Source organism: Nelumbo nucifera, chromosome 8 (genome assembly GCF_055504915.1).
Source record: "Nelumbo nucifera cultivar China Antique chromosome 8, China Antique-T2T, whole genome shotgun sequence".
NCBI classification, from domain to species: domain Eukaryota; kingdom Viridiplantae; phylum Streptophyta; class Magnoliopsida; order Proteales; family Nelumbonaceae; genus Nelumbo; species Nelumbo nucifera.
The window spans coordinates 21,959,429-21,986,441 of NC_142656.1; the positions used below are offsets into that span (position 1 = coordinate 21,959,429).

The window sequence follows — 27,013 nt, forward strand, 5'->3', positions numbered from 1 at the left end:
GACTGAGTGACGATTCAAACGGTTCAACCAGCCAGATCAACGGTGGGTTGAAAACCCTTGTACCTAATTATAATTGGTCATAATTCACAAGTCATATACTAGTTTACATCTTTCCCCATTTACTGTTTGTCTTCGGTTCTATCTCATCCAACAGGAAATGTAGTTCTACAAATTAAAATCAAAGTCCACATTTTATTTTACACTTCACTAGAAGCTATCTGTCTCACCAAAGATGTGGGATTGCAGCAAGATGGATACAAGTTCTATATCCTCCACATTGCACCATGCACATATCAACATCTATATTGGTATTCTGGATTGACTGGTGGATTTTTTCCTGGATTAGGAGGCCATTTGTATATATGCATCAGCTGTTGGACGAAACTAAAGAAAAAACATTAGACTCTGGAGCTAAAAGTGAAAAGATCTCCTTGACCTCAAAACAACACAAATTAGTAGTAGAAGCACTAAAAACCCTGCTCTGACCTCAAAACAACACAAATTAGTAGTAGAAGCACTAAAAACCCTGCTCTGATCTCAAAACAACACAAATTAGTAGTAGAAGCACTAAAAACCCTGCTCTGATCTCAAAACAACACAAATTAGTACAAGAGCAGCTTCCTCTCTGCACGAATGTTTTCTGCTGACCAGAAGTGGATAGTTCAAGGAAGAACGCTTGTTTGTCTCACAAAAAGTGGCAAAATCAGGAGAGTGGCTTTGCACGAGTGGCTGGGTTTTCTTTGGATTCTACCCATATTATGAACACATAGCCAAATACCCATAAAAGGATGTACCGAAGAGGAACCCAATGTAAACATGCGAGAAGACTCAGAATGCTTCCTATGTATTGCGGATCCCTGATGTATCCAAAAGGGAATTCTGTTACCCAAGGAATGTCTTTTCCAAAGCGTACACCATAGTAAGTACCAGTCTCACCCAGCAACTGATATACCCTGTAACTTAAATTCTTCAGTATAACAATCTCACATATTAAAGTACAACACACAGATGAAATTTGCAAACAAAATAATTTGAATGGAGAACAGATAAACCTCAACAAAATCTAGCATGTTTAGAGTCTTCTAGGTTTAAAGCGTGCAGTAGCAAACAAAAATACTGAGAGACCTACTGACAATTTCAAAAAATGGATGGGATAGATGGGACCTACTGACAACTCCTCATATAAAACCTACCAGTAGAAACTGCTACTTTGAATGCTTCCTTCACATTTTCCCAGAGGCAAACAAGACTGAATACTTCAGAAAGGTTGTGCCTCATGGTCCAATAAGATGGACCTTGGTACCTGAAACACTTTTTGGATTGAACAGCTTCTTTTTGCAAGATCTGCTAATGACCTAGCGGATGGTATAGCTCAATACTGTGTTTCTAGGTTTCTACTGTGGTTCATCATTGTGAAAACCTTATTTAGTCCTAGGTTATAGTAGAGAAGAAGAAGAAGAAGAAGAAGAAGAAGAAGAGGAGGAGAAGAAGAAGGGTTCGGCCAATAGAGGAAAATCAGTCATCTCTCTAGTTGACCCACTTGTATTTATCTCCAATAACATAGTTACAAGAAAGACCATATTGTCCCTCATAAGTGATGGGACACATAACTTAAATAAAACAGACCTTTCACTCTCAAATAGATAAACCCAAATAACCAAAATACCCCTGTTTTGTGTACTCTAACACTCCCCTTCAAGCTGGAGAGTATATGTCATATAGTCCCAGCTTGTCACAAATATAATCTACTCTGCTCCGAGACAATCCCTTTGTAAAGAGATCTGCCCACTGATTTCCTGAGCTCACATGAGATGTGGTTATCACTCAATTTATCACTTTCTCTCTCACAAAGTGACAATCGACCTCAATATGCTTGGTTCTCTCATGGAAGACTGGGTTGGAAGAAATGCAAACAGCAGCTTGGTTATCATAGTATAGTCTCATGGGTTTGTCAACCGAGAACCCCATCTCTTGTAGCAAGTTCTTCAACCATACTAGTTCACATGTGGTATGAGCCATAGCTCTGTACTCAGCTTCTGCACTACTCTTTGCCACCACTATTTGTTTCTTGCTCTTCCAAGTTACAAGATTGCCACCAAGGTACAATACCCTATAGTTGATCTCCTGTCTGATATAGAACCAGCCCAATCAGCATCTGTATACCTTACTATTTCAAGAGTCCCTCCACTTTGGTATAGCAAACCACGACCTAGAACACCCTTCAGGTACCTAACAATCCTTAGAACTGCTTCCCAATGAGGAATCCGAGGATGTTGCATAAACTGACTCACCATACTCACAACAAATGATATATCTAGTCGGGTAATAGTCAGATAATTCAACTTTCCCACCAACCTCTTGTATCTTCCAGGATCATCAAACTCTTCACCTGCATCAACACTCAACTTGACATTAAGTTCCATAGGAGTCTCTACTGGTTTAGCACCCAACAGTCCTGTTTCTTCAAGTAGGTCAAGAACATATTTTCTTTTATATAAGTTAGTTCCATGCCTTGACCTTGCAACTTCTATTCCCAGGAAGTACTTCAGCTTACCCAAATCTTTCGTATTGAAGTGGTCCTATAGGAATTTCTTCAACCTGTCAATCCCATTACTGTCACTCCCAGTTATGACAATATCATCCACATACACCACTAGCAGGATTTTTCCATCTTTTGAGTCATGGCTGAACACATAATGGTCTACCTGACACTATTTCATCCCAAGGTCTTTCACTACTTCACTAAACCTGCCAAACCATGCGCGTGGAGATTGTTTTAGTCCATAAATTGCCTTTTTGAGTCTACAAACCTTACCATCCTCCCCCTGAGCAACAAACCCTGGCGGTTGCTCCACATACACTTCCTCAATGAGATCACCATGTAGGAAAGCATTTTTGATGTCAAGTTGCACAAAAGGCCAATCATACATAGCAGCTAATGAAATCAACACCCAAACTGAACCAATTTTAGCCACAGGAGAATGTCTCCATATAATCCACACCATACAGCTGAGAATAGCCCTTGGCCACTAACCTAGCCTTCAATCGCTCCACATTGCCATCTGGAAGATACTTCACTGTGTAGACCCACTTAAACCCAATAGGATGCTTACTAGGAGGAAGAGCAGTGAGTTCCCACATAGCAGCTAATGAAATCAACACCCAAACTGAACCAATTTTAGCCACAGGAGAATGTCTCCATATAATCCACACCATACAGCTGAGAATAGCCCTTGGCCACTAACCTAGCCTTCAATTGCTCCACATTGCCATCTGGAAGATACTTCACTGTGTAGACCCACTTAAACCCAATAGGATGCTTACTAGGAGGAAGAGCAGTGAGTTCCCACGTGTGATTGTGTTGTAGAGCAGAGAGTTCTTCTTCCATGGCTTACCGCCACCCTGGGGAGGTATGGGCTTCCTAGACAGTCTTGGGAATGGAAACAGATGATAGCAATGATATAAAGTTGCGATGAGAAGCAGAAAGGTGAGCAACTGAAATATAGTGTGAAATAGGATGAGAAGTGCAAGTGCGTTTACCTTTTCGCAGGGCAATAGGAAGATCAAGGTCCAAGGGAGAAGAAGCAATGACAGGATCTACCGACGAGGGCTGAATTGGAGGAGGGGTTGGTGCTCTTCTGTGAGTATACACTTGTCTGATTGGTGGCCTCTTAGTAGTAATTGGCACAGAAGGTGAATCTGCAACTGGAATGGGAACCACGGGAAGGGGATCCGCAACAGGGACGGAAAGAGGAACTACGGGGGAAGGAGAAGAAACCACAGTATCTGAAAAAAAGGAACCGATTCAAAGAAGGTGACATCAGAGCACACAAATGACTTATGGAAGTTAGGGTTATAGCACTTATACCCTTTCTAAGTCCTTGAGTAGCCAAGGAAGATACACTTAGTAGCTCGTGCATCTAATTTGTCTAAACTAGGCCCCAAGTTTTGAACAAAACAAACCCATCCAAAGACTCTTGGGGTGAGAGGAAACGAAGACAAGGTGGGAAACAACACCGAGAAGGGGGATTGACTTCCAAGGATGGACATGGGCATCCGATTGATGAGAAAACAGGATGTGAGGACAGCGCCACTCCAAAAATGCTTTGGGACATTCATATTAAGTATCAAAGACCGAGCAGTTTCAAAGAGATGTCGATTTTTCCGTTCAGCTACACCGTTCTGTTGTGGGGTGTAGGCACAAGAAGTTTGATGAATTATCCCATGGTGCTCTAAGTATTGCTGAAATGGTATTGAGGTGTACTCTCTGGCATTATCGGAGCGAAGAATTTTAATATGAACACCAAATTGGGTACGTATTTCAGCATAAAATTTTTGAAAAATAGAGAACAATTCACCACGATCTTTCATAAGATAAATCCATGTCATCCTTGAAAAGTCATCAACAAAAATTACAAAATACTTATAGCCATTGTATGACATCACTTTGATCGGACCCCAGACATCAGAATGAACTAAAGAAAAATGACTCAAGACACGACTATCAACTCTTGGACTAAAAGAGACTCTATGATGTTTCCCAAGCTGACATGACTCACAATCCAAAGATAAAAGATGACTCAAGGAAGAAACCAACAACTTCAGAGCCTTGAGAGAATGATGACCAAGTCTGCAGTGCCATTGAAGAGGAGTAAGAGACGACTGAAAAGTTACTGGAGGGCCACCACCATCAAGGTAATACAATCTACCTGCCTCATGCCCTCCACCAATCTTCATCCCCGTCTTGAAATCCTAAAACACACAAGAAGAGGGATAAAAGGTTATGGGACAATTAAGTGACTTAGTTAATCTACTAACAAACATAAGGTTAAAGGGGAACTTGGGGACATATAAAACAAATGATAAAGACAAGGAGGAGAGATCAACATCACCAACACCACAGATGGGAGATGTAGAACCATTAGCAAGAGTAACTGTTTGAGATGTGGAGGACCGAGAAAGAGAAGAAAATACATTAGGAGTCTCAGACATATGGTCCAAGGCCCTGGAGTCAATGATCTAGTGTGAAGGCTTGGAAGCCAAGCAAGCCATACCTGAATGGGCAAGGGTAGTTGTGTTCTGCTGAGATGTCTGAAGGAACTACTCATATACTACACAGGGTACACTCACCATTTCCTTCCCAGAAACACCAGTAGATGTGGAGGGGATTAGGTTAGTTTGCTAACTTTCAGTAGCTGTACCACTACCCTTAGTCACAGCATGGTTAGCCCAAGTGTTGGGTGGACCATGTAAATCATAGCAGAAATTAATCGTGTGCCCCTCTAATCCACAGTATGTACACTTCTTAGGGGCATTACTTCTTCCTTTACCACGACCTCCCCCTGAGTCTCGACCTCCACTCCGGCCACTAGCACGGTTAAACATGGGACCACCACGGTTACTTGGAAGTCCACGACCACCACCACCACCTCTATTTCCACGGCCTCCCCCTCCAGTCACCACAAAACCAGATCTATCTGAGAGAGAAGAATGCTCTATAGACTCAATAGATGTCCTCCTAAGACGGGCAAAAACTTCTTCAAGTGAGGGAAGAGCAGACCCCCCCAGTATTTGTGCTCGGACAGGCTCATATTCAGCCTTCAAACCCACCAGAAACCTTGTCACATCAAGTTGCTTACGCTGTTGTTGCTGAATCTGAACATCCTGTGTCAGAGGATGATACACATTGAGCTCATTTTGGATATTCCTCAGACTTGCATAGTATTCCTCCAAGATTTGACTGCCTTGCTTCAGATTAAAGTACTCTTGGTACAACTGATACACCCTAGTTGTATTGTCTTGCCCAGAATACAGTTTTTTAGCATGATCCCAGATTTCTTTAGCTGTATCTAAGAACATAAAGTTCACGCTAATTTTTGGTTCCATGTTATTCCACAGCCATGTCATTATTTGTGCATCTTTCTGTTCCCAGTCACTAAACTGAGAATTATCATTCCCATCTCTAATCGATGCCATCTTAACTAATTCACCTTACCTCACAAAGAAATCACTGCTATATGTAGAGTATTCACCTTCAAATATTCAACACTGTTAGAATGCTCGAGTCAGGGGTATTTTGGTCATTCTGGTGTATCTTATTGAAAGTGAAATGTCTATTGTATCTGAGTTTAAGTTATGTGTCCCATCTTCTATGAGGGACAAAATTGTCTTTCTTGTAACTCAAGTTTTCATGAATAAAAGTCAAGCGGGTCGGCTAGGAGAGGTACTTTTGTACATCCTCTCTTCTAGTCTGGCCGAATACTTTTCTCCTCTCCTTCTTTCTCTTTCCTTTCTTCTTTCTTCTTTCTTCTTCTCTACTTTGACCTAGAAACAACTAGGGTTTATTCACATGGTATCAGAGCATTAAGGTCTGGTGTTCGTTTTTTTTTTTCTTGCTGCTGTCTTCTTCCTGGGTTCGTCGCCAGCTTCACAGTAGGTTTCTTCATCCTACAACTGATCTGATTGAAGACTCGATAAAGGGCTGAAAAGGAGTTGTCGTTTTGAGGGCCTGGAGGTGAGAATGCCTCTGGCCGGTGCTGTGGTGGTCGTTGAAGTGGTATACTAGACCCTCTATTCAGTGTACGAAGAGGGCTAGTCGTATACAGGTATGGACACTGCTGTCGTGTGTTCAGAAATGGACTGTGAATGCTGATTTTTTTTTTGTGTGCATCGAAAGTTAGTTGTGGTGGTGCTGGGTGAAACTGATACATATATCAGTCGTTTTTTTTTGTGTTTTCTTGCTCACATGTGTGCTGAAAGAAGAGTGGTAGACTGCTGATATCCATGACAGCAGTGGTGTGGTGTTGATTGTGTTGCTGGCATATCTATGTTTTTTTTATGCTTAAAAGTGAACCCCTAGACCTTGTGTGTAATCAGTTCTGCAGTTTGTAGAACAAGTGTTCGATGAAATGACTGAGTAATTTCAGTAGTGGTGTGTTGGTGGTAAATGGTCCTGCAGTGTGCAGTCCAAGTGTTTGATGTGTTGACTGAATGATTTCAGCTTTAGAGTGTAGTGTGTAATGTGCAGTTGAAGAAAGTGGGTTGGTGGTATTGTAAGTGAGATATGTCTTGTGACAAGTGTGAGATTGTGGTGTACATTCAGAGGAGACATAATTGAGATGGCTTCAACTGTAGTTGGGAATGACAACAAAACAAGCATCATGCTCTCTTTAGATTATCTAAGTGTTCAAATGACATCCATCAAGTTGAATGGTGAGGACTATATACCATGGGCAAAATCTGTGGAGGTGTTCTTGAAGGCCAAGAGGAAAGTAAAACATGTGAGGGAAGAGAAACCTTCCTCTGATTCTCCTGGGTTCAGTGATTGGGAACAAGATGATGCACAGATAATGACATGGCTTTGGAACAACATGGAACCAAAGATTAGTGTGAACTTCATGTTCCTAGATACAGCCAAAGAGATCTGGGATCATGCTAAAAAGTTGTACTCTGGACAGGACAACACAACTAGGGTATATCAGTTATACCAAGAGTACTTCAATTTGAAGCAAGAAAGTCAAAGCTCAGAAGAGTATTATGCAAGTTTGAGAAACATCCGCAATGAGATAAATGTGTATCACCCTCTCACATCAGATGTCCAGATCCAACAGCAGCAACGTGAACAACTTGATGTGACTAGGTTTCTTGTGGGCTTGAAGGCTGAGTATGAGCCTGTTAGAGCACAGATATTGGGGGGATCAGCTCTCCCCTCACTTGAAGAAGTTTTTGCTCGTCTTAAGAGGACATCCATTGAGCTAGTGGAACATTCTTCCTTCTCTGATAGATCTGGTTTGGTAGTGACCAAAGGGAGTAGTCGTGGAAGTAGAAGTGGTGGTGGCAGCAGTGGCCCTCCAAGCAACCGTGGTGGACACATGTTTAACCGGGCCAGTGGCCGGACTGGAGGCCGTGAGTCAGGGGGAGGCCGTGGAAAAGGAAGGGGTAATGCTCAAAGAAAATGTACACATTGTGGCTTAGAGGGGCACACAGTTAATTTCTACTATGATTTGCGTGGTCCACCTAACACTTGAGCTAACCATGTTACATCTAAAAGTAGTAGCACAATTACTGAAAGCCAACAAACTGCACCAACCCCCTCCACACCCACTTGTGCTTCCCGGGCAGGAAATGGTGAGTGTACCACGGGCAATATATGAGCAGTTCCTTCAAACATCTCAGCAGAACACAACTACACTTGCCCATTCAGGTATGACTTGTTTAGTTTCCAAAGCCTCACCCTGGATCATTGATTCTGGCGCCTCGGACCATATGTCTGGGACTCCTGATGTATTTTCTTCCCTTTCTCGCACCTCCACATCTCAGACAGTTACACTTGCTAATGGTTCTACATCTCCTATTTGTGGTGTTGGTGATGTTGATCTCTCCTCATTGTCTTTAGCATCTGTTTTATATGTTCCTAAGTTCCCTTTTAACCTTATGTCTGTTAGTAGATTAACCAAGTCCCTTAATTGTTCTGTAACCTTCTATCATTCTTCTTGTGTGTTTCAGGATCTCAAGACGGGGACGAAGATTGGTGGAGGGCATGAAGCCGGTGGTTTGTATTACCTTGATGGTGGTGGCCCTCCAGTGGCTTTTCAGTCGTCTCTTACTCCTCTCCAATGGCATTGCAGACTTGGTTATCCCTCTCTCAAAGCTTTGAAGCTGCTAGTTCCTTCCTTGAGTCATCTTTCATCATTAGATTGTGAGTCATGTCAGTTGGAAAAACATCATTGAGTCTCATTTAGTCCAAGAATTGATAGTCGTGTCTCAAGTCCTTTTGCTTTAGTTCATTTTGATGTATGGGGTCCAGTTAAAGTGGTGTCATACAATGGGTTTAAGTATTTTGTAATCTTTGTTGATGACTTTTCAAGGATGACATGGATCTATCTTATGAAAGACCGTAGTGAATTGTTCTCTATTTTTCAGAAATTTCATGCTGAAATACGCACTCAGTTTGGTGTTAATATGAAAGTACTTCGCTCCGATAATGCCAAAGAATACATCTCCTCATCATTTCAGCAATACCTAGAGCATCATGGAATAATTCATCAAACATCTTGTGCCTACACCCCACAACAAAACGGTGTAGCTGAACGGAAAAATAGACATCTTCTTGAAACTGCTCGGTCCTTGATGATCAATATGCATGTCCCAAAGCACTTTTGGAGTGATGCTGTTCTTACATCCTATTTTTTGATAAATCGGATGCCCATGTCAATCCTTGGAAGTCAATCCCCTTTTTCCGTGTTGTTCCCCACTTTGTCTCCCTTTCCTCTCACCCCAAGAGTCTTTGGTTGTGTTTGTTTTGTTCAGCACTTGGGGCCTGGAGTAGACAAGCTAGATGCTCGGGCTACGAAGTGTATTTTTCTTGGCTACTCAAGGACTCAGAAAGGGTACAAGTGTTATAACCCTAAGTTTCATAAATCGTTTGTGTGCCCGGATGTCACCTTCTTTGAATCAGTTCATTTTTTCTCCAATGCCGGGGTCTCTTCTTCTCCCTCTGTGGTTCCTCTTCCTGTTCCGGTTGTGGACCCCCTTCCCGTAGCTCCCACTCCTACTGCAGATGCACATCATATGCCGGTTACTACAGAGAGGCCGCCAATTACTCAAGTGTATACTCGCAGAAGTGCTTCGGCTCCTCCTCCACTTCAGCACCCGTCGACAGATCCTGCTACTGCTCCTTCTCCCTCAGATCTTCATCTCCCTATTGCTTTGTGGAAAGGTAAACGTACTTGTACTTCTCATCCCATTTCAGACTATGTTTCCACTACTCACCTTTCTGCTTCCCATTGCAAGTTTATATCATTATTCTCTTCAGTTCCCATTCCCAAGACTGTACAGGAAGCCCTTGCCTCTCCAGGGTGGCGGCAAGCCATGGAAGAAGAACTCTCTGCTCTACAACATAATCATACGTGGGAACTCACCATCCTTCCTCCTGGTAAGCACACTGTTGGGTGTAAATGGGTCTATACAGTGAAGCATCTTCTTGATGGCAGTGTGGAACGATTGAAGGCACGGTTAGTGGCCAAGGGCTATTCTCAGTTATATGGTGTGGACTATATGGAGACATTCTCTCCTGTGGCTAAAATTGGTTCGGTTCGGGTGTTGATCTCATTGGCTACTATGTATGATTGGCCTCTCCTACAACTTGACATAAAAAATGCCTTCCTACATGGTGATCTTGTTGAGGAGGTGTATATGGAGCAACCACCAGGGTTTGTTGCTCAGGGGGAGGTTGGTAAGGTGTGTAGGCTCAAAAAGGCAATCTATGGACTGAAACAATCTCCACGTGCATGGTTCGACAGGTTCAGTGAAGTGGTGAAGGCCTTTGAGATGAAACAGTGTCAGGTTGATCATTCCGTGTTCAGCTATAACTCGAAAGATGGAAAAATCTTGCTAGTCGTGTATGTGGATGATATTGTCATAACTGGAAGTGACAGCAATGGAATTGACAGGCTGAAAAAATTCTTACAGGACCACTTCAATACGAAAGATCTGGGGAAGCTAAAGTATTTCTTAGGAATAGAAGTTGTGAGGTCAAAACAGGGGATCAACCTATGCCAAAGGAAATATGTTCTTGATCTACTTGAAGAAACAGGGTTGTTAGGTGCTCAACCAGTAGAGACTCCTATGGAACTCAATGCCAAGTTAAGTGTGGATGCAGGTGATGAGTTTGATGATCCTGGAAGATACAGAAGGTTAGTGGGAAAGTTGAACTACCTGACCATTACCCGACCAGATATATCATTTGCTGTGAGTGTGGTGAGTCAGTTTATGCAACATCCCCGGGTTCCTCACTGGGAAGCTGTTCTGAGAATTGTTAGGTACCTAAAGGGTGCTCCAGGTCGTGGTCTGTTATACAAAAAAGGAGGACCTCTTGAGATAGTAGGGTACACAGATGCTGATTGGGCTGGCTCTATATCAGACAGGAGGTCAACCACAGGGTATTGTACCTTCTTGGGTGGCAATCTTGTAACTTGGAAGAGCAAGAAGCAAACAGTGGTGGCAAGAAGTAGTGCGGAAGCAGAGTACAGGGCTATGGCCCATACCACATGTGAACTAGTATGGCTGAAGAACCTACTACAGGAGATGGGTTTCTCAATTGACAAACCCATGAAACTATACTGTGATAACCAAGCTGATGTTCACATCTCATCCAATCCGGTCTTCCATGAAAGAACTAAACATATTGAGGTGGATTGTCACTTTGTGAGAGAGAAAGTGATAAGTGGGGTAATAACTACATCTCATGTGAGCTCAGGAAATCAGTGGGCAGATATCTTCACAAAAGGATTGTCTCGGGGAAGAATAGATTACATTTGTAACAAGCTGGGACTATATGATATATACTCTACAACTTGAGGGGGAGTGTTAGAATGCTCGAGTCATGGGTATTTTGGTCATTCTGGTGTATCTTATTGAAAGTGAAATGTCTATTGTATCTGAGTTTAAGTTATGTGTCCCATCTTCTATGAGGGACAAAACTGTCTTTCTTGTAACTCAAGTTTTCATGAATAAAAGTCAAGTGGGTCGGCTAGGAGAGGTACTTTTGTACATCCTCTCTTCTAGTCTGGCCGAATACTTTTCTCCTCTCCTTCTTCTTTCTCTTTTCTTTCTTCTTTCTTCTTCTCTACTTTGACCTAGAAACAACTAGGGTTTATTCACAAACACAACCTCACGCACTTCCACAAAACTTATCTCACTTTCAGCACCACCAACTTCTTCAAATACACATTACACATCAAATACAAAAGCTGAAATCACTCAGTCATTAAATCAAACACTTGTATTGCACACTGCAAAACCACTCATACACCAAATACAAGAGCCAAAATCATTCAGTCATTAAATCAAGCACCTATACTGCACACTGCAGAACCATTCACACACCAAATACAAGGGCTGAAATCACTCGGCCATTAAACCAAACACTTACACGGCACTCTGCAAAACCAACTTGTACTCAGCTGAACACTGTTCACCCGAACCTGCTCTCTTCATACCATCGAATAGAGAGCTTCCTACCAATCACCACAAACAGCCACTACACCACAAACTGGAGGCATGAAGGCCTCCTACAGAGAAAAACAACCACTCCTTTTCAACCCTTCCCTTAATCTCCCAATGGTTCTTGAGAAATCTGCAAAACCCTAGAGAGGAGGGCAATAAAAAAACTGGGTAAACCAGAATAAAAGAGCAAGACGAGCAGATCTGAACTTGTTACATGCGCTCTGATACCATGTGAAAAACCTTATTTAGTCCTAGGTCACAGTAGAGAAGAAGGAGAAGAAGAAGGGTTCGGCCAGTAGAGGAAAATCAGTCCTCTCTCTAGTCGACCCACTTGTATTTATCTCCAATAACATAGTTACAAGAAATACCACATTGTCCCTCATAAGTGATGGGACACATAACTTAAACTTAAATAAAACAGACCTTCCACTCTCTAGATAAACCCAAATGACCAAAATACCCCTGTTTTGTGTACTCTAACAATCATCTTTGGGTTGACACTGTAATTGCTGGTTAGAACATATGGCTATTAATGTTTTCTCATGCTTTTACTGTTGGTTTGGACTCCTCGAAACAATCTATAGCAAAAGGGGCTTTTAACTGTTGTATTTTCTCACTTTTCATTAGTGAAAGACTTTTGATGCATTGGTGATTTTTTTTTCTCATTTCAAAATCACATTAATTATGGGATTTTTAGTTATTATGTGAAATTACCTTGCAATCATACAACAAAATTACTCTTTTTTTTCTTTAGGATTTGTCACCAAACTTGCTTAGAAAATGCTAATAACCTGTTCGAAGTTGAAGAATGATAAGCATACAATTGTTGATATCATCTTTACAACATAACATAGAAGATAGAGGCAAGTGCTTGCACTATGGTGAAATCTTGGACTGTCAAGTGTGAGAAGACATGCTTGAGTCTAAGATAGGTCACTTTGTGCAAGAAAATGCTGAAGATTAGGTGTATATCCAGTCCAACCCTTTCACGGACCATAGCTGTAACCAGCATTGAGAAATGGCCCTTTCAGGGTCATATTTTGGTGCAATGGTAAAATCTCAGGCTAACAAGCATGAAATGCAATTTTGATCTGAGAGAAGACACTTTGTCCAAAAAATGCCAAGGTTAGGTCCTTATCCAGTCCATTGCTCCCAATATCCTGGATAGCCAGGAATAATAACATTGAGTAATGACTCTTAGATAATCACTTAATGAAAGGAAGTTACATGTTTTTTTAGAATGACATGCCAAAACTTGGTTATATCAGCACCCATGTACACCAAAGAACTATACAATGGGAATATACAAAAAGTTCCAACCCATTTGTTCCCACCCAATTTATACAGACTTTCCTCCACAAAATAGTTTATGAATTCCTAACCAAAAGGACAGCAAACCCTGTTGTAAGTATAGAATTTTCTTCTTCCTTCTTCCACTGGGTCCCACTCTCCTTTCTCTTTCCCCTTCCTCTCCTCAAACCTCCCTTTTCTTTCTCCCTTCTTTTTCCCTCCACCAGTCCACTTCTCCTGATTTCTATTCCTAGTCCCTCTCCCTCTCTTACCTTCCCTCAGATCTCCCTCCCTTTTCTCTTTCCCTATTTCCTTCTTTTCTCCCATCTCTTCTTTCCTTCTTCGCATCGAACCCAACATCCCTCCTTCTCTATAAAAATCCTAAAATGTCTCTCTGACAACATGTTGAACATTACATAGATCAATTCTACAATTTTTATGAATCTCTCCTATAGATCGACTTCTTCAAATTTTAATCTCAGGGCATCACACAGATCTGATCTATCTCTTAAACATTTCATTATCAACCAACAACTTCTAGTTCCATCTTGCACCAAGTTAAGCAACCATCACCATCATTAATACGGCATCACCATAGAGCTCATACAGGATACAGCCCACCATACAGCTATTATATGCAAGAACATATACCAAGTCATGGATCCCACATTGAGGCAAATGGAAGATGTTAAGAGAAGTCTTATATCCCTTTTCTTTGTTCAAAATTTTATTTTTTCCTTATTAAATTAGCCAACACATCAAGACTCAAATATCAAATATTTAAATTAATTTCCTCATTACTAGCTTTGTTAATTTAACAAGGAAAAAAATGGATTTAAAACTAACCTCACAGCCCACCATAAACCTGTCATACACAAGACCATATACATGTATAGTCATGGATCCCCATTGACACAAATAAAGATGTTAAGGGAAGTCTTGAATCTTTCTTAGTTTAAATTTTATTTCTTCCTTGTTAAATTAGCCAACACATGATTGTATCTAGTATTTGATAATTCATGATTTCGATATCAAATATTTTAATTAATTTCCTCATTACTAGCATTTTAATTCAACAAGGAAAAATGAAAATTTAAACGAAGAAAATGGATTTAATATCATTGTATCTGTTCTTACATATGACAGGTGTGTGGTGGGATACAAGAACCTTATAGTGAAGTTATATGAATGATTGTAATGGTTACCTGTCCCAGTGTAAGATGAAACCAGAAAAAGTTGGTTGATAATGGAATTTTTAAAAGATAAATGGGATCTATGTAATGCTCCAAGGTTAAAACCCAAAGAGGGATATCTTGGGGTTTTTATGGAGGAGGAAGGGAGAGACGTTGGGTTTGGTTCAAAGGAAAGGGAGGGGGAGAAAAGAAGAGAATATGGAAAGAGAAGTGAGAGAGAGATCTCGGGGAAGGATAGAGGGAGAGAAATCAAGAGAGGAGAGAGAAAAACAGGGGAGAATGAGAGAGGAGTGAGAAGAGATGAGAGAAAGGGGGTGCAGGAGAGGGGAGGAGAAAAAGCGGGATAGGAGAAGAGAATTTGGGAGAGTGACAAAAGGGGAGAAAAAAATAAAAAAAAAAGGAAAGTGAAAAAAATCCTATACTTAAACCTGCATCTTTCTTGCCACCAACTGTTCTGTTTCACTTTTTTTTCATCCAAATGTTCAAGCATTCCTTTCGGTCCATATAGCCCAAAAGAATAGAAAATTGAGTTACTTTCCAAACCACCAACCATTTTTGCTCAAACCCTTAATCCACCAGCTATTAAAGATGGCTTCAGCCAACACTGGGGAGCAACCCTCAACACCAAAAGATCCAACACCCTCGACCATAACTTCTCAGAAAACTTGCAATGAAGAAGCAAAACTGCTTCATTGCAGACATTACACAGCACATATCCTCCGCTGTTCAACTGCATTCCCCTTCTTTGCAGGTTATCCCTAGAGCATCTCTTCAAAGTAGCTGCACACAAGGCCAACTTTAATGGTACTCCTGAGCATCAAATTTTTAAAGCTGGAACATGTTTTTTTTTTTTTGATGAAATTAAAGCTGGAACATGTTCCAATGTTTTAACATCTGAATTCACCAGGTACATACTTAAACTTTGAGGACACTTTGAACCAGTTCATCCATATGCAATTCAAGGGGGGACCATTACAAAACCTTTGCTCTAGTTCATCTTTAAGTTAAATCCTAGCACTAGAACTTCCACTTGTGTTCCTAGTTGACATGTAAGAGATCTGCCTGTCTCTGAAAATGAATAAACAAAGAACAAAATGGCATAATTGGGCCATCTTCCATTTACTGGAATTATTAAGATCTGATCCGTCTTTTCATAAGGCTCTTCACTTCTATTCCACATAAAGGAGCCTATCTCCCTTTCCAAGGTTTCTATATTTCTAAATTCCTCAAGGTTGTGTTCAGATCAGGGAAAAATAATCTGGAGGCAGAAGGGAGCCAATTCCACAATTTCTCAATTCTGCTGATTGGATTCAATTTCATAGTAGAGTGAAAAACTGAAAGTAGTGGATTTAATCCTTCAATTCCATTTTTATTCAGATCTTGGGAATAGTCATTTGCATTTAGCAGAATTGAGGTAAAACCACAGAAGTGGGATTCAATTCAAATATAGATCATTAGATTTTCAGCTTGGAAATCGCACTTATGGGCTAGATCATTAGATTTTCAGCTTATGTAGAGGAGAGAGAGAGTTTTATGAAACCAAAGGTTTCTTAGATGTAGGTGTAGCTGATTTAAATCAATTGTTTATCTAGTTGTACCCTTAAGAGAAAAACCCAGAATCTCATTGCAGACTCTGAGTAACATGTCTCCTAAAGGGGGAAAGTCATTTTGAGCTATTTTTAATCTAAATTTGGATAAGATTTTACTTCTTCACATATTTTACTGACAGCCAAACACTAACAAATTAATGTTTTTCAAAGTAACTGTTTTCACCATATTTTCTGTCCAAATAAACATGGCCCTAAACTAAGTTTATCTACTTTCCATTCAACACCAGAGGAACCTATTTCCGTTTTCAAGGTTTCTATTTCTATTTCTAAGCAATAGAAAAACTCTAGTAGGACCCCAATTTGAAAACAATCAACAATACTATGGTTACAACTGGGGCTGCTAAAACATCAAACTTTTTTTTGGAAAGGGTAAAGTTCTACATTAAACAAAACAAACAAGTATAGAAAAAGTCCATGTACACAAAGGAACTGTACAACGGCCAACTGAAATGTACAAGAGTATAAAACAGTATATTTCATTCAACTAGGACTGCTGAAACATCGAGCATATTCAATTACAAATATAACAAGAATGGCGTATTTAACAAAACTTGCACTGTTTAGACCAACATGAGAATTTAAGAACACCCAAATGCTGGTTTGGTTTCTTTCCTTTAGGTTCAGTTTGGAAAGAGTACAATTGCAAATTTGTAGAGTGTAAAACCTTGTATTTTGTATTATTTTGTATGTATTTGCACTCTACAAATTTGCATTTGTATTCCTTCCAAACTGAGCCTTAGCTTTTAATCTGTGCATAGGTAAATGCTGAGAAGTTATATTAGGGAAAGGGGGAGAGGACAGATAACAGAAAAAAAGTAGAATGGTGAAGGAGATATACATCATTGCACACTAGAAGGCCCAGTGTCTTTTACATGAGGTTATTTTGAGGTCAACTGTGGAAAAAGAAGGATGGAGACTGCTTCTTAGTATAGCATGCCAGCAATCAGCATAAGAACTTTTTTCTCTTTCTACTAAAGCTGAAATTAGCATGTGGTACCTTGCAAACTTTTCATTAAGGCGAAAACACTACTGAACTGCTTGGGTATAAAGTACCACTGTAAAGATGTGTTTGGATTTGGGCAGAAATGAACAAGCAGGATGACAATGATTCTGAGAATGTTACTTTCCATGATATGCTGCTATTCCTCTCCAAAAAGCAATCTGGAAGACATATGGAAAGTAGTGTATATAATTCCTGTTTCTTTCCGTCTCATTTTTTTTTTTTGGATTCATCTGACAGAGCCTAAAAAAGAAAAACAAAAAATAAAGCACAGAAACCAAAAGACTCAAACCAAAATTAAACGAGGGGTGACTACCCCCATAACATCAGCAAACAGAAGAAAGTTAAGCTCTCTAGGAGGTATTAGGAATTCCCTATACCGAATCTTAGTGCTCCAAGCAAATTAGCCATAAAATCGGCACATCTGTTGGCCTCCCTGTAGCAGTGATTGGTACGAACTTCCCAATCTCTAATCAGAAGGGCTTTGATCTCGCTTATTGTAGAAAGACGCCAATGGTCATCCCTACCACCCTTAAGAATTTGAATGGTGGAACACGAATCTGACTCCAAAATGATTTTGGGGTAGCATGAGTTCCATGCCAAGACAAGCTCACATTTGACAATCCACAATTCTGCCAAGTCGATATTAGCCGTTTGATTCTGGAAGGTGACTCGAAGGTGGTGGTTAATTGGTTGAAGACAGAGGACAGTGGTTTGTGGAACTTTAACAATGAGAAAAAACAGTTTTTATGGCTGGGTAGGGACATTGAGATTCAGTACAGCTGGGTGAAGAGGAGTGCCAACTCATTTGAGGATGGGTTGGCCAAGCAAGGAGTGAATAGGGAGGCTGTTTTTTGGGCTAGTTTTTAATTTTCTTTGCATTCCCTGTATTTTCTGTTTTTGGGGAGCTAAGCTATTTTATCTCCCTTTGTATTCTTTTCCCTCTCTTCTCTTAATTTAATGAAGTTGTTGTTATTGATCAAAAAAAAAAAAATTCTGCCAAGTCGATAGAGGAATTTCCAATGTAAGTGGTGAAGCCTCCTTTCCATTGTCCAAGTTGATCTTGGAGAAGACCCCCAGCCGCAACACCACCATTCTGGCCCTTGACAGCTCCATCTGTATTGATTTTAATCCATTGATCACTCAGAGCTTCCCATTTGATGTCTCCCAGACTCTACAATTAGGTTGATTCTTGGCAGGCGCATTAGTCAACATAGTCTTTTGCAAGATTTGTAATATAAGTGGGAGTGTAACTGATATTGTTGAACACTTTTTTATTTCGGGCCCTCCAAATCAGCCAATTTAAATAGCTAAAATAAGTCGCCCTGAGAGCATTACTAGTCTCAAGATTACTTTCAACCCAACTCTTAAAGTTTAGTGCACTAGTGGGTGTGGGATGATTATCATATAAATTCCAAACTTCCTTACAGAACCTACAATCCATAAACAAATGATCAATCGTTTCCATGCTTTCATTACACAAGGGGCATTCATTAGGAACTTGAATATTTCTCTTTATTAGAGCATTGCGAGTGGGGAGTTTTCTATGATAGAGCAGCCACAAAAATATTTTCACCCTTGGTTGACATGGAGCTTTCCAAATCAAATTAAAAGCTTGAGCTTTAGGGAGATCATTTTCTTTTCTAATAAATGTATAAGTTGATTTAGTTGAAACATTACCATCTTTAGTGTCAAGCCATATCCAATGGTCATTTTTTTGCGACCCTAAATTTAAAGGGATTGCCATGATTTTTTCGACCATATCACTTGGCAAGAGAGAAGAAATCAGGTTGATGTCCCAATCACCAAAAGCAGTTATACAATCTTTAACACTCCTCAAATTAACATTTGGGAGAGGCCCATGCAACCGATTCTGACTACAAGTAGTCCTAGAAACCCATGGGTCATCCCAAAAATTAGTGTCTTCTCCATTCCCAGTGGCACGTATGAGTCTCTCCCTAAGAAATTTACAACCTTTAGCTATTCCCTTCCAAATCCAAGAGTCATGACCTTTTATGCATGGGTCCAAAACATCAGTTCCCCTACCGTATTTACTAATTAGGACTTTGGACCACAAACTATCTTGGTTACAGTAGAGGTGGCACGCTAATTTAGTGACAAGAGCTAGATTTAAGGAGTGGAGGTCCCTAATTCCAAGCCCTCCAACATGCTTAGGAGTCAGAATCTTCTCACATTTAATAAGATGCAATTTCCTGTGATCAAGAGAACTTCCCCACAGAAAATTTCTTCTAGCTTTGTCTACATCTTGGCAGGTGCTTGAGGGTAAACAAAAATTTTGCATGGCATGGAGGGGAATTAAGGATAAAGTAGATTGAAGAAGGGTTAATCTACTAGCAAGACTAAGAGTATTTGTCTTCCATCCTGTTAATTTGGTTTGAACACGGTCGACCACAGAATGGAAGGTATGTTTAATAACCCTACCACTAAAAACGGGGAGCCCAAGATATTTATCAAGGTTGTTAGAAGCCCTAACCCTAATATTTCTGACCAGCATTCAGGTGTGTCTATGGGGAACATTCCTTGATGTAAATAAGATAGATTTATTATAGTTAATTGTTTCCGCAGAAGCACTACAGAAATTATCCAAGATATTTCTCACACAATTGAGCTGAGTAAAGGAGGCCTTTAGAAAAATAAACAAGTCATCTTCGATAACTCGGGGCCTGTTCTAGACAAATTAGGAAAATGTAGGGGGAGAGGGGGTCCCCTTGTCTAAGACCTTCAATTGATAACGGAATGACTAGACAATTGCGGATTCCACACCCGTTTTTTTTCACTTCCGCACCTAAATCTTAAAACACCCTTAAAAAGTTTCTAAAGCAACAGTTGGAATCCGTGTCGCCTAACAATCCAGTGCTTAGTATGAACCAAATAAGTAATGAAGGGTGCAAGCAAATACACAAAGTAACATCTGATTATCTGAAGCAACAACCGACCAAATACATTGTTCAGTAGGAGTTTTCACAATCACCATTACAGCAAGAGAAATCACGCCCTAGATTCTCTGAAAATGCTAGCAAAATCAAACCGCAGATGACAGATAGACCCTAATCGACTCAAACAATCAAGGCAGAGGCTAGTAAACAAATAATGGTGAGACGCTGAAATAACCCAATACGGTCGCAAAACCCTAAACTGCATTGGAAGAGCAAATAAATGTGTGTAAGAGAGAGAGAGGGAGAGAACTGACCTGAAGTTGAGGTATTGTCCGACGATGAAGAGGGGCCAGAAGTAGAGAGGAGGAGGCCAAGAAAGTGTAGACACAGAGACGAGTGAGAGGATCTGAAGGAGCTTCAGGAAGTAAGACACTCGAGCCATCATCATTGATGGGTCTCGCCCTTTCCCACACAACTCCACCCATGTCGCCGGGTACGTCCATAGCCAATAGTAGAATGGAAAGGGAAGGAGCACAAGTATACCAGTAAGAATGCTCATTCTCAATTGCTGACTACTACTACTACTACTACAGTCTTCAATTCAACTCTGAAAAATCTGGCTCACCATTTTTCCCGTCAAATTACAGGGTTGCAGATGGAATAGACTTGCAAGTTGCAATGCAAGACGTTAGTTTACACAGTGCATCGTAGTAGATGATCGCATCGAATTGATCCCACTCTTGGACCGTTGAAAATGGATATTAACCATCTTGGTTAAGTAGAAGTCGATGATGATGATGGGACCGTTTGATCATAGTAGGGTCCAAGGAATTTTTTCGTGATCCGCAAATCATTTTTGACCACCGATCGAAGTATCGGCATCGCGTACGCGTACCAAGAGAAGTTCTAAACTGAAGTACCAAAAAAATTTCTTCTAACTTGGAGTGGAGAGAGTACAAAGGAAGCTAAGGGGAGAGTTTGAAGAGAGTCAAAGGCGAGAAACGTCAACAAGTGAAAGAAACAAAACTTGGGAAAACGTCAACAACTGGTCCCATAATGCTAATGGCCAAGGCGAGAAACGCATGAATATAAATAATATTCACGAGTAGGATGATGACCATTAAAATTTAAAAACATTGGTAATGGACCTTAGGTTCGTTGAAGGGAAATATGTGATTATGAAATGGGAGACGGGGTTTTACACCTTGCATGAAAAGCTATATAATGTTATGTTTAGGGTAGGATTCTTGGTCTTCCTTTGGAGTTCTTGGATGAGGAATACTTAACTGTAATTATGCTTGGACCCTAGTTCTCACCATATTCTCTAAATGCTGATCTAACAAATCCGTTGGTCCTCGAAATTCTTATACTTCTAGGTGGAGATAGGGGTGCAATCGGATCGAGCTCTAATTCAATAATTCACACTGTAAGTTTAAGTTTGATTTAATTGAACTTGAGTCTCAAGAAAAGTCTAATTAATTATTCGAATTCAAATTTGAGTAATAAAAAATTCAGCTCGAAAGTTTGTGAGCCTGATTCAAATCATATCTATCTATAACCATTAATAAAAATGAACATGTTTCTCTTACTTTTGGTTGACAACCCTGACTTTTTTTCCAATTCTACCCTTTATTTAATTTGTTAACCATTAAAAATGAGCATGTTTCTCTTGGTTTTATCGATAACCCTGATTTTTTTTCCAATTCTACAATTTACTTAATTTGTTATTTCAATCAATGTGATTGAGATTATGACATTTGAGACACATGTTATAGACTTAGATTGCATGAAATTGGACAAGTGTATTGGGCAGCTGTCCACTTGTTGCAACCCACCCCCAAGTGGGAGAGTTCATCTTTTTGGAATATATAAGATTTTTTGGTCAAATGGTTGGGTGCCATGCTTCTTCTGACTTCTAATCTTCAATACTTTCTTCACAAGCTTCTATGCTTCCAATAAGATAACTAAGGCTTGAGCATTCGGAAATGGTTCAGCATCTTATGTGTCGGAAACAACATAGTCATGCCACCAAAACCAACTATAAGTTGTCAAAATTCCAGGTGAGGAGCTCATTTTCTAGAGCAACAAGAAGAGAGGGAGTCGTCACTTATTTCGCCCCCACTTTTGTTAAATTGCCAATCCCTTTCTGCTCCCATGACCGTTTTTTATTTCTTTCCATTTGATGATCATTTTATAAATTACTTTTTTTTCTAATTTTTCCAATTTACTTTATACTTGTTGCTTGCAGTAGATCCCATCACATGAGGGCTGATAATTATGAGTTGATGCCACTTACCATTTGAATGCACAAATGCAGTAAATGAACAGAAGAGACAACAACCATATGTAAAGCACACAATGTTTTTGGTTTTTTGTTGCTTGAAACTTCTTGAGAAACTTGGGAATCACTTTAATCCAGTTAAATTGGAATCTATAATTGAACATTTTTTTATGGATATGTCAAATGTGATACAGTTCAAAAAACCATACTTATGTTGATATGCTCATGCTTTGCTAAGAAGTTGCTTGATTGATTATAGTTGGGTTGATATCGGTAAAAAAACTAATGTTTTTGGATCAGAGGATTGGGTTCAAATAAATATTAGGGTTTGTGTGGTATGCAATTTTGCCATTTTATATATGGATCTTATTCTCATAGTTGTAGAGATTGCTGGTAGGAACTTGAAAGCGTAAAAGTAAAACCACCTCTCATTGAACATGGTGATAAAGATCCTTTTTTTAATTTCTGGACCTAGGGTCTATGCTATCCATGACTTTCACAAATATTGGTTTTTGTTATTTAATGCAAATACATGTAACTAATAATCAGAGGCTGCATGAATAGGTTATCATTTAGGGTCTGAAAGTTTAATTCTGGTGATAGCTAGCTTGTTGAGTGTATAAGACCATGCAATATTGGATGATATATGGAGAGATGACAAATTAGAGTATTATCATTGGGATTCAAATTTATAATCATTATCAATTGAACCTCCTAATGGAGGGGAATAACTTTAATGTGATCAAAATTTCTAGCAATAGCGGATTATACCACTAAAATTTTTATTCTCAAAAAGAGCCTCCTAATCTATTTGGAAACATAGTGCTACATTATTCATCAAGTGAAGAACTCTTACCAATTGTTGGAGGATTTCAACAACATCTTTCAACCTTTCATTTTGAACTTATAAAGATGATGAACTTTTAAATAATCACAATAAAAAATGGAGAGCTATCATCTTAACTGTATTGTTCTATTATATTTGGAACTAACTCTAAATTTGAACACGTATAGAACTATGTGGTATTGGCCCTAACTATATATCTTATAATTGACATCGGTTATTGATTTGTTGGTATCTAAGATAGTCTTTCTATTCATGCTATCGTGTCTTGAGAGAAAATGTAGATCAAAACAAAAGTTGAATTACAATAAAGAACAACCTATTACTGAGATGAAAAGATCTTGCAAGAGTAAGGGCTCCGCCTTGATTCCTTCTATGTCATTGGAATTACATATGAATTAATATTATTGTTGTAGGTATATATCTATAATGCACAATTAGAATGAGTTCTAAGTCTTTGTATATCCAAATTTACAAATGGACAAGTAATAAAGATTCCTCTGTACATATATATACTTGAATGATTTGATGTCTTTCATGTAGTTCAAAGTTAATGGTTTTATTTTTATTTTATTTTACTTTTGTGCTTATGGCTCAGTTCAGAAAGAGTAGAAATACAAGTATGTACAGTGCAAATACATACAAAAATACAAGATTTTGTACTCTACATATTTGTATTTGTACTCCTTCCAAACTGAGCCTATAGTGTAAATGTATTACAAATTCTTTGTTTAAGTCCGACTAATTGTTTAAGCACATCCCATTTTTAATAGGGAGATAGAACTAATTATTAATATGAAACAAAGGTAACTCTATTATCAGCTTTTATCATTATAAATAGGGTATGTTTTTTTTGTGTCTTCACTAGATCATAAATCTTATTAATGAACTCTCTACAATTTTATTTATGTCTTAAAACAATTTTTTGAAAGGTAAACAAACTATATTATAATTCCATAAAATTAACAAATGTCTCAAAACATTTGTAGTGCCTTTAGTCCCCTTCAAGATTGTATTATGGTGTGGTGAACTACATCAACTTAGGTATTTAGGCAAAAAATAAAAATAAAATAAACGGTTCACTTGATTCAATCCTCTTGTTTGAATTAATTTCTATATTCACTTACATAAATGTTCTATGTCAAACTTCTACAATGTTGAATTTTGAAAGTTTTGATTCCATATGCTTTGAAATGCTGAATTTATACATTATATCTTTGCCCTAATTTTTTTATTTTTTCATATTTGAAAGTCGCTACTTATATAATTCAAAAATATTTTTTTGGCAACAATATGGTGAACATACACGTGCATCGCACGTGCACACCCACTAGTATTTTATAATATATGCTATGAAAAATATTTTAATGTAAAATATATGTTTATATTTTATATAATATAATATACTATATATTATAAAAATATATCATATATGCTTATAAAAAAGAAAAAATATATTCATTTTTGAGCTTTTGAGTCAAAAGTCGAGCTCATCGAATATTTAATAGAATCGAACTTGAATCAAATTCAAATTTGCGCTCAAACTTAGTAGTATTTTAGTTAAATCAAGCCAAGACATGCCAAAGTTTGATTGGCTCAGTTGCACCCCTAGGTACAGAAAGCCATGTCTACAATGTACTATATGATCCATATAGCATGTGGTAGTCTTGGGTACATAGCTTCAAGTTTCACTTGCATTAATAGAAACATAATGATTGTGGAAGGGAGTGATTAGATTGAGATGAAAAACAAAAAAAAGAAAATGGGATGGTTATTGGTTAAAGCCAAACAAAATGAATATTAGAATGGAGAAGAATTTTTCATTCTAGGAAGTGGGAAAAAACCTAAGGAAGACTAAGAACCAAGACTAATAAGGCCCATTTGAGAAGTCCAATCTCAAGTTGCCATGTGTCCTTAAACAAAAGGTTCAAGGAACTTGCCAATGACCCGAATCTGCCTGACCGCCAAATAGACCAACCAATCTTACATGAACACCTCCAACACGCTTAGATCCCAATAAAGACAACCACCAAGAAGCTCGGACCGAGCCTAGCAACCATCTCCTAACAGGACTAGGACTCCTCGGTGAGCATGACACCTCCTTTATAAATTTGTGAGACATCCCCCCAAAAAAGGTATGCACATGTACTATACCCTCTTTTACCCCTTACATTGTCTTCTTTCTTTCCTCATTAACCTAGCCTCCTTTGCTTAGTTTGATGACCCTTTTCTTACTTGCTAACTTAAGCATCAACGAGTTCTCTCCCATGGGCACACCTCAGGACTCTGCATTTCTTGCAGGTGCCTTTGGAAGTAGTTCAGTTTATGCAACCTCCTCGATCGGCTTGTCTGGTTCCCAAACTCATCCCTTTCTTTCATCTGTTGCCCGATTCATTAACGAAAACAAAGGCAAAACTTAAGCTCCCTTTAAGAACTAACAGTGTTATCCCTAGGTTCATCTCACTAGAACCATTGAGAAAGGGTCCTTAATGGGTGATCAAGGAACCTATTGGAAGTAGCTAGGAAAAAGAGTAAGAAAGAAAACCTTGTTTCTTTTAGTCCAAAAAATGAACCTTAGACTCTTGGCAAAGGGAGGTGGACAGTGTAGTCCAAGAGGAGGATGTTCAAGAAGAATGTTCTAAGAAAGACTCAATTCTGGTCATGGTGGGTTTAACAATGAGATCATTATGGTGAATGGAGAAGAGGAGAACAAAGGCAATGATAAAGAAGAGGATTAGGGAGAATCGAGGAAGAGCAAAAACTTGGGACCCCAACTTCATCACAACTTGAGGTCATCCACAATCAATCTCTATATATTCTCATGGAGACTCACATATGAATCCCAAGAGAGGGGGGAATACATTAAAGCCGTTTAACAATGGCTCTTTTTTATAGTAGATCTATCCAATAGGTTATTTATAGCTGTAATGTAACTACTATTTTTATTTTTAGTAATGAAAAGTTAGTCCATACTCCCCATATAAAAGGAAGATGACAATGATAAATAAGGAGGTGACCCCCCAAACAAGGAAAAAATGAACAAATTTAATAAAATGATAAATGACTACAATTTATTAGAGCCCGTGAGTCAAGGCAGTAAATTTACATGAAGAAAAGGTGTCCTTTTAGAAAAAATTGATTAGGTCCTATGTAATACTGAAAGGAAAGTAAAATATCCAAATACAAATGCCAAAAACCCTTCCTTTCTTAAGCTCAGATCATAGCCCAATATGCTCAAATTAAAGATAACTAGAATTGGGGTATAAAACCTTTTCGATTTGAATTAATGTGGACCACTGATTCATCAGGAATATGAATCGCATAGTGCAGGAGGATAGGCTAAGTTGGTTGTCTCTGTTTGAACGTTGGAATGGCAAGCAAAAAAACTGCAAGAGTTTCCCCTGAAATTGGGATCTCGATTCACCAATCTGCTATTCGGAACATAGGGTGGAACTTTCTAAGGAATTAGAACTAGAAAAGGTGATTGTCTTGGAAAGTGGGCAAGAGACAAAGTTGGATATTTGTTACCTCCTTTTTCTCTTGATGTCCCCTCTCTATTGAGGTATTTATATAAACTAGGCATGATTCCCATACTAAGTATAGGCTAATATTTTGATATTTTATATTTATTTATCATTTTTGTTTAACACCCATTTTTCTTATTTAATTTAAGAGATTAAGTTAAGTTTTATTTTTGTAGAGATGAGAAGCAGTTATTTAGTTTTTTTTTTTATTTAACTACCCTCACTTTTGAAATTATGGTTTGACACGTGGCTAAGATTGAAGCCTCCTAATTGAAAGTAGAGCTAACCATTCTCAATTTTTTAGAGTGATTAGAATTCTATTTAAAAATGGGAGTCACTGAATCTCATTTGATGAGCCACATCATATA

At 38.9% G+C, this 27,013-nt stretch overlaps 1 protein-coding gene across 1 annotated transcript; it reads right to left on the reverse strand.

The window, feature by feature from the left end:
- Positions 1 to 311: 311 nt before the first annotated feature.
- PLMT (phospholipid N-methyltransferase) lies at positions 312 to 20,925 on the reverse strand. Its single transcript, XM_010277529.3, has 2 exons — positions 20,311 to 20,925; positions 312 to 953 (listed from the first exon to the last, which is right to left on the reverse strand). Exons 1-2 carry the CDS (start codon positions 20,553 to 20,555, stop codon positions 704 to 706), a joined length of 495 nt encoding a protein of 164 aa, XP_010275831.1. The 5' UTR covers positions 20,556 to 20,925; the 3' UTR covers positions 312 to 703.
- Positions 20,926 to 27,013: the final 6,088 nt, after the last annotated feature.

What these genes read in the sequence shown, in the direction of transcription:
- PLMT (XM_010277529.3), bottom strand. Translation starts at nt 20,555, where the DNA reads ATGAGCATTCTTACTGGTATACTTGTGCTCCTTCCCTTTCCATTCTAC. An exon ending in GGACAATACCTCAACTTCAG is followed by an intron (nt 954 to 20,310) that starts GTCAGTTCTCTC and finishes TTTAAGTTACAG; the next exon opens with GGTATATCAGTTGCTGGGTG.